The sequence below is a fragment of the Loxodonta africana genome, chromosome 24 (assembly GCF_030014295.1).
Source record: "Loxodonta africana isolate mLoxAfr1 chromosome 24, mLoxAfr1.hap2, whole genome shotgun sequence".
Classification (NCBI taxonomy): domain Eukaryota; kingdom Metazoa; phylum Chordata; class Mammalia; order Proboscidea; family Elephantidae; genus Loxodonta; species Loxodonta africana.
In genome coordinates this window covers 61,917,659-61,925,871 of record NC_087365.1, presented here as the reverse complement: position 1 = coordinate 61,925,871, position 8,213 = coordinate 61,917,659, and the positions used below count along the sequence as shown (strand labels likewise).

Sequence of the window (8,213 nt, the reverse complement as noted above, 5' to 3'; positions counted from 1 at the left end):
AGCGCCCCGCGCCGTGCGCTCCGCCGCCTGTCCCGCGCGCCGCACCCGCCGTCGCCGCTCTCGCCGCGCTCCCCCGCGCCCGCCGTGGTGCGCTCCGGACGCCCTCCCACGCCTTACGCCAGCAGCGTAGGCCTACGTCGGCAGCGTAGCCGTGCGATGGCGCCGTAAGCCGCCGTCGGCGGGTCAGCCGAGCAGCGCAGTCGTAGGCTTCCGTCGGCGGCGTAGCCATGCGTCGGCAGCGTAGGCCGTAGCCCGGCGTGGTGCGTCGGCCGCAGCGGCGCATGAGTGTGCGCTTTTGAGGACGCGCGCGGGCGGTCTCCCCTACCTGCTGGGGCGCAGCGGGCAGTCTCCGGAGCAGGCCGTGCCGGGCCCGGCCATGAGCTACGACCGCGCTATCACCGTCTTCTCGCCCGACGGCCACCTCTTCCAAGTGGAGTACGCACAGGAGGCCGTAAAGAAGGGCTCCACCGCGGTAAGACCGGCCGAGTCGAGGCCTGCGCGAGCCCGGGGATCGAGGCGGAAGTGGGCCGCGCGGGGGCCGGGGCTCCTGGCGGTTTTCGCGGAGGGTGCGTGCCCCGGACCCCGAAGGGAGAACGAGCAGGGCCGCGCCCTGGGCCGGGGTCGACGGCAGGTGTGCGCCCCGAAACCCGCGGGGAGGGTCAGTGGGCCGAGCCGTGGGCCGGGAATTTCCCGGGGCGTGCGCGCCCGGAGCCCGCCGGGATGGGGCTGGGGGATCCCAGGAAGCCTACGGGGGAGCGCAGGGAGGATTCCCGGGGAGGGCTGCGCTTCGGGCTGTGCCGGGGTCCCGGAAGGGTGGTGCTCGGGAAGCTGCCGTGTGTCCCGCTGCCTGCGTCCTGGAGGCAGGCGCGGCGGGTGCGGTGGTCCGGGGCGCGGCGGCGGGTGCTGGGGGCTCGGGAAGCGGCGCGTTCTCGTGCGGGCGGCGGCGCTTTCCCCGGTACGCGCCTTAAACCTTGGCGCGGCGCGGCAGCTCTGCCTTCGCTGCCCTGCTTTGGTCGAGCCGCCGTGCTGATCCCTCTTTGTATTCGGGGGCGTGTGTGGTGGGCTCGCTGTTTTAACTGAGCGTAGTGGCGTAGTGGTTAATTGCTACGGCTACTAACCAAAAGGTCGGCAGTTCAAGGCCACCAGGTGCTCCTTGGAAACTCAATGGGGCAGTTCTACTCTGTCCTATAGAGTCGCTATGAGTCGGAATCGACTCGAGAGCAGTGGGTTTGGTTTTAGTTTGTTTTAGTGGTAGGAGTGGAGCGCACGGAAGCAACGACCCTGCTGTTCGAAAGGAAAACGGAGGAGGAACCGCGTTTGTGATTTGAGGCCTTGGGACCTGCGGTGTCAGTGGCTTTCTGCTGTTTGGGTGGAGAGCGAGCCAGGACTGAGCGGCTTGTTTATTTCTCAGAGGTTGAGTAGGCCGGGGACGTACAGCGTTGGTAACTGAAAGAAATATCGGCAGATGTTTGCCCACGGTTTTTGACAGGCGTTTTCACAAACAGCGGAGTTCCGGGAAGGGGGTGGAAACTTAAGGAGGGTTGCTTATCTTTCATTGCAGCGGAGTGCCCCCCTGAGCCCCGCGCGATGCTGGCAGTGTGACGGCCATCTTGGCGTGGTCACCATTGCACTGGGCGGGACTGCGGCGGGGGTGTGGCTGGCCCACGCACTGCAGGGGCGCAGATGGGCTCTCAGGGCTGGCTCCTGCAGGCTTCCTTGGTGCGCTGGAGCAACGATACTCAGCCAGCTCCGAGTTATGGGGGTCTCCTCCACTAGGGAAATGAGTTGTCTCCAAAGGACCTGGTGGGCTTGGAGAACAAAAAGCTGCTGGCTCCCAGTGTCAGCAATGCAGGGCCTGGGCAGGTGCGTCCCTGGATCTGACCATTAGGCCACAGAAGCCCGACCCAATCTGAGTCAGCCCGCGCCTCAGCTTACACCACGCTGGGCCTCAGCTCACACCACACAGGGCCGTTTTGATGTGCAGGGGCCTTAGAGACAGCACGTGACGCTGCCGTCCGTTTGTCACTGCAAATTCTCTGCCAGTTTTTCACTTCAAGCCCAGCACTGGGGAGGTTGGAGCTGCAGAGCAGAGGCAACCCGTGCGGTGCTGTGCGTTTCCTTTTCATTTCTTGAAGTTTTAGCTGTTTAGAAATGAAGGCCCCAAATCTTACCTGTTGGCTTAGCTCCTGCAAACCAGTCCATTTCTCTGGGAGTGGTCAGGTAGTTCTGAACTGGGGGCACTTTTTCCTCCGGAGGCATTTGGCAATTTTAAGACACATTTTTGGTATCTAAATTTTTAAGGAGGTGGAGGGGTACTATCATCCAGTGGGTAGAGGCCAGGGGTGCTGCTAATCTCCCTACAGTGCCCGCACAGCTGCCCACAGAGTCATCTAGCCAGAGCGTCAGCAGTGCTGGGTGTTGGGAGGCTCCGCTCAGAAATAACCAGGGCTGTTATCTCTCTGAGAGTTGTCCCGTTGTGTTTGCTTCTGTCTCAGTGGGGACGGAACTGAGGTTCTCTCTTTGGAACAATGGCCACATCATCTCCTGTCCACCCTCCCAACAACAGCTGACACCTTTGTCCCCAATGGCAAGTCCTCACACAGCCAGGTGCATTAGCACACGGCACTGCTGGGACAGGCACAATGGGTTGTTCGTAATTTCACAACTTAGAAACGTTCGTTTCAGAATACCTAACTTCACTGTTAAGGAGCACTTGTGGTATGATGGTTAAGCGCTCAGCGGCTATCCAAGAGGTAGTGGCTTGAACCCACCAGCGGTTGCACAGGAGAGAGGTCTGGCAATCTGCTCCTGTAAAGATCACAGCCTAGGAAACTAGGGGGCAAGTCTACTCTGTCTCATGGGGTCACTATAAGTCAGAATTGACTTGATGGCACCCAGCGATATTAAGGGCAACTGTTTAACTCATTAGATTTAAATAACGCATATGCTAATTATATAGTAATTTAGTTACGTTATGATTGAACTCTCAGTATTTTAAAAGCATGGCGTCGGGCATTTTAGGTTAGAGTACCTGGATAACCTCTGTTTAGGTGCTGTCGAGTCCATCCTGACTCATAGCGACCCCATGTGCAACAGAACAAAACACTACTTGGTCCTCCGACATCCTTGCGATCACTGCTTTGTTTGAGCTCACTGTTGCAGCCACTGAGTCAGTCCATCTCATTGAGAGTCATCCTCTTTCTCACTGATCTCTACTTTACCAAACACGATGTCCCTGTCCAGGGGCTGGTCCTTTCTGATAATATGTCCAACGTAAGTGAAACGAACTCTTGCCATCCTCGCTTCCGAGGAGCACTCTGGCTGTACTTTCTCTAAGACAGATCTGTTCTGCCTCCTGGCAGTCCACGGTATATTCGTTATTCTTTGCCAACACCATAATTCAAGGGCATCAGTTCTTCTTCCGTCTTCCTTATTCATTGTCCAGCTTTTGGATCCGTATGAGGCGATTGAAAACACCATGACTTGGATCAGGCGCACCTTAGTCCTCAAAGTGACCTCTTTGATTTTTAACACTTTGAAGAGGTCTTTGCATCCGATTTGCCCAATACAATGCGTCTTTTGATTTCCTGAGTGCTGCTTCCATGGGTGTTGATTGTGGATCCAAGTAAAATAAAATCCTTGACAACTTCAGTCTTTTCCCCCTTTATCGTGATGTTTCTTACTGGTCCAGTTGTGAGGATTTTTGTCTTCTTTGTGTTAAAGTGTAATCCATCCGGAAGGCTGTACCTTCTGCTCCTCATCAGTAAGGGCTTCAAGTCCTCTTCACTTTCAGCTAGTTCTGCCAATAAAGAGCCGATACCCAGGGTTGGCAGGGTGTGTTGCTGACTGTAGTGGCGGGCACATGGAGGAGGGCAGGCTGTGCCTGGCACACCTGGTGAGGTGAGGGCTGCTGCTTCGCCTGGTGGCAGAACCTCAGTCACTGTATTAAGCGGTTTGTTGATTTTTATTGAAGGTTGGCGTACGAGGAAGAGAAATTGTTGTTCTTGGAGTGGAAAAGAAATCTGTGGCCAAACTGCAGGATGAGAGAACGGTGCGGAAGATCTGTGCTTTGGATGACAATGTCTGCATGGCGTTTGCAGGTACCAGTCTCAGGACAGGGCTTTGTTCCTTGAGGTCCAGCAAAGAACAGAACTTCTAAGGGCAGCGGCGGGGGGGAAAGGCTGTTGGGGGACGTGTCAACTGGTCAACAAGAGCCATTGATGAGTGTTGGTGTAACGTATATACCACAAGTGGGTAGCTTTAATGAACAGAAATTTATTTTCTCACAGTTCAGGAGGCTGGGAGTTTGCAATCAGGGTGCCACCAGCTCTAGGGGACTGCTTTCCCTGTCTGCTCTGGGAGAAATCCTTGTCGCAGCTTTTCTAGCGGTCCCTGGTCATCTCTGTTCTGTCTGTGCCCCATCTGCTCTTTACATCTCAAAATTGACTGCTGAAGACACACCCTGTGTTGGCATGGCCTCGCTGACACAACAGAAAACCCTGTTCCCAAATGGGGTCGCATCTACAGGGTTAGGATTTACAACACATATTTTGGGGTGGACCCAGTTCAATCCATAACAAGAAATGGGTGTGGGATTTTAAAGGATTGGCCAGAGTGTCACAGGATACCTCTGCAGCACTTCCAGGATGTGGCTGCTGTGCCGTGTCCCTTCATGGCCATTTTTCTGTTCTGTTGTGATATAAGGGCAGGCTTTCTTGGGCTGCACACGCTGTTGTAAGGTGAGAGGGCAGGGCCACTGAGCACGTGGTGCGGGTTAGCTCTCTTCATCTTGCCTCTCATGACCTGAATAAGGGGTTGACCAGCCTCGTGACAGAACTCCCAAGGGAATAACCTAGTGTGGCTAAGCGCGGGCAGTCATTCAGGTGGCCTCCATGCTTGGCTGCGTGGGACTAGTCTGAGATCCATGCCAGAGGGCCACTGCTGTCCTGCTTGCATCCCGAGTGTCGTCCTCACTGGACTGGGCACGTGTGGCTCAGGTGGAAGCTCTGCTCTGCTGTCATTGCAGGCCTCACCGCCGATGCAAGGATCGTCATCAACAGGGCCCGAGTGGAGTGCCAGAGCCACCGGCTGACAGTGGAGGACCCGGTCACCGTGGAGTACATCACCCGCTATATTGCCAGTCTGAAGCAGGTGTGCACTGCCTGGGTGCACGGCTCCAGCATGGGGCATCGGCCTGCTGTGGAAAGTGTCCTGTGTTACTCGTGAGGCAGTCAGAGCACCGGGGTAGTCCTGATTGTCAGTGGTACACGTCAGTTCGCTATGGTGGTCTCCTGCTCTCGTTTGGTGGCGTGGGGAGATGGCACCAGGCACGTGGGAGGGGCGGAAAGCCACCCCTCAGCAGGCTGAGCCCATCTGTTTCCATCAGAGTGACTCCAGAGATCCTCTGTTATGCTCCATGATGTGGTTCTGGTCACAGGCGGGTCTTTCTGAGGGTGACGGATATGCAGAGAGGAATGCTGAAAGCTGTGGGCTAGTTTCATTCATAATCGGAATTGCAAGTAACCTGAGAGTGGGCTGAGCAATTTAAAATACTTCCGTTCTTCCCTGGAATTTCCGAGATAGACCATAGTTGTTTGGGGTGTCGTTGGTAATTCCTGTGGCTAGCTTTGGGGCCTTGTGCCAGTGCCAAGGCTGAAGGAAGGTGGCGCTGACTTGTTTCATTTCTTGGCAGCGCTACACGCAGAGCAATGGGCGCAGACCTTTTGGAATCTCTGCCCTCATCGTGGGCTTTGACTTTGACGGCACTCCCCGACTGTATCAGACTGACCCCTCAGGCACGTACCATGCCTGGAAGGTGAGTCTAGCAGCCTTTCTTTCTAGATAAAGGGACTTTGGGTACCGCCGACAGGGATTGGGCCTGAATCAGTGATCCTTGGTGCCAGTTAAAATTAGCCTAATCTTACGTGCACATTAAGGTGCACGTACACATGGAACGTGAGTGTTCTAAGACAGCTCTAACCATATGGGGGCAGAGACATTATAAGACAGCTCTAACCATATAGGAGCAGAGACATTTGGGAGGAAGTCAAAGGATGGTGAGGTTTGAGAAATAGAACAGTTAAAAGCTCCCAGGTGTCTTTGGGAATGAAATGAAAGTATAATCTGTTTCTTGGTAAGGGGGAGCACCAACTCTAAGAGCTTTCACAGGAGGGACCCATAGAGCAGGTCCTGGGCCCAGCCCACCCCTGCCCTGCCGCTGCAGCTCCCTGGACCCCAGGCAGAGTGGGCCCAGGGAGCAGGGCAGTTGCTGGCCACTCAGGGGGTTGTGGGCTGCATGCCTTGTGCTGCATGGAACATGTTTTTTCAGGCCAATGCCATCGGCCGGGGGGCGAAGTCAGTGCGTGAATTCCTGGAGAAGAACTATACGGATGAAGCCATTGAGACAGACGACCTGGCCGTTAAACTTGTTATCAAGGCCCTCCTGGAGGTAGGTTTTTGTCCGCATGTGGTGGGAGTATTCCTTGCGTGTATGGAATGGACAGGACAGGATGGCTGATGTGGAGGTAGTGGTGGGGATGCCAGCGGTAATGGCTGGGGTCTCAGCATTTGCCGAGGCAGTGGCTCTCCCGGGGCATGTACTGGTTAGCATGTTCTCTCAGCAGCAGTGCACCACTGTGCACCTGGGCAGCCGAGGCACTCAGCTAGTAAGCGGTGCAGAGTGCGGGCACAGGCAAGCTGCCTGCCCACTCCCGGCCCTCACCAGCGCCTTCTGAGGCTCTGAGCTGCTGTGGAGCCAGGGGAGAAGGGCGAGGGCTATTGGGGAAATGCTAGAGGGTGGAGTTAAAGAGGCAAGTGGGCCTCCCTGTGGAGGCTAGGCTAGAATGAGAAACGGCGGGTGATGGTGAGAATGGCTGCATGTGGGGGCAGATGTCAGTGTGTGAGCTGCATAGGAGAGTGTACCATGTGCTAAGTGGACTTCACACACTCGCGTGCATTTAGGACAGAGGCGGTGGGTGCCCAGACCTTGGACAAGGCACACATTTGACCGTTTAAGGTGCTTGCGTACTCGCTGTGTCGAGGTAAGTGAGGCACCTGATCTTGCCGTCTTCTCATCCCTTAGGTGGTTCAGTCAGGTGGCAAAAACATTGAGCTTGCTGTCATGCGGCGGGATCAGCCCCTCAAGGTAAGTTTCCTCTTTTCCCTCTGCCTGTAGTTTCTCAGTGGTTGGGGCAGGGCAGCACTAGCTTAGAAGGAAACATTTCCCAAGTGCCCACAGGTGTGTCTGAAGGCACACTTTCCGTCCTCTTGTGTCAAGGTGGCACGCGTGTGCTGGTGTGCAGAACCTGTTTTTCCTGATGGGCAGCAAGGTCTAGGCATGCGCAGTCTCGTTTTCTGTCCTTTCCCAGGGAGGCTTAGAATTGGTCTCGCACTGGCCGGAGCCAGGAGTGTCCCCCATCAAAGCAGACGCTAGTGATTTGGCACCGTGGGCCCAGGGTTAACCATATATATGTATTTTTTTGTGTGTGGTAGATTTTAAATCCTGAAGAAATTGAGAAATATGTTGCTGAAATTGAAAAGGAAAAAGAAGAAAATGAAAAGAAGAAACAGAAAAAAGCATCATGATGAGCTCTCTTGCTTGTGATTTTTAACTTCAGATCACGGATCCTCAAGGACGTGGCGGCTTCACCCATTTACCCACACTGATCGTCAACAATAAACCTCTGTATTTTTTAACCTTTTTTAAAGAGAATGTGTGTTCTGTAGGTGTGATTACAGTAGCTTCTCAGGAAAAGAGAATCCCCCCCCCCCCCATTTTTGGGATCCGAGGGCTTCCTTTGATGTGAGCTTCTCTCGCTGTTAGCTATTTGGGTGGGGGTCCTCCCTCGGGATCAGCCCCAGGTGACTGAGGGGCACAGATGCCCTGCTGGGGCTCCCACCCCATGGATCAGAGTCGGGCTCCAGACGTATACCTGAAAGCACTCAGTTTCCTGTTTAACTCAGATCCTGCAGAGCAGCGCCATTCCGAACTTCCTGCCGCGGGCTTTAGCACATCTTTGTGTTGGAGTCTCCCGAGTCTTCCATCTCAGATGTCCCTCTGTTCCTGGAAGTCCCCCTCCTTTTGCAGCATTTTGCCTTCCAGTCCAACACAGTTCACCTTCATAACTGCAAACTTTTTCTTCACAAAAAAATCCTAATAGTGACCCCCGGGCCTGAGCAGTTGTGCTTGCTGCTGGGTGCTGGGTTCCAGTTCC

At 55.0% G+C, this 8,213-nt stretch overlaps 1 protein-coding gene across 1 annotated transcript; it reads left to right on the top strand.

Moving 5' to 3' along the window:
* The first annotated feature begins 289 nt into the window (after positions 1-289).
* On the top strand, positions 290-7,711 carry PSMA7 (proteasome 20S subunit alpha 7). The gene is made up of 7 exons (XM_003421773.4): positions 290-472; positions 3,974-4,100; positions 5,027-5,151; positions 5,693-5,815; positions 6,329-6,448; positions 7,082-7,144; positions 7,492-7,711. Exons 1-7 carry the CDS (start codon positions 377-379, stop codon positions 7,582-7,584), a joined length of 747 nt encoding a protein of 248 aa, XP_003421821.1. The 5' UTR covers positions 290-376; the 3' UTR covers positions 7,585-7,711.
* Positions 7,712-8,213: the final 502 nt, after the last annotated feature.

Bases quoted from the DNA above. Each gene is read 5' to 3' on its own strand.
- PSMA7 (XM_003421773.4), top strand. From the start codon at position 377: ATGAGCTACGACCGCGCTATCACCGTCTTCTCGCCCGACGGCCACCTC. The intron at 473-3,973 runs GTAAGACCGGCC...TTTTTATTGAAG, and splicing joins TAAAGAAGGGCTCCACCGCG to GTTGGCGTACGAGGAAGAGA. The intron at 6,449-7,081 runs GTAGGTTTTTGT...CTCATCCCTTAG, and splicing joins TTATCAAGGCCCTCCTGGAG to GTGGTTCAGTCAGGTGGCAA.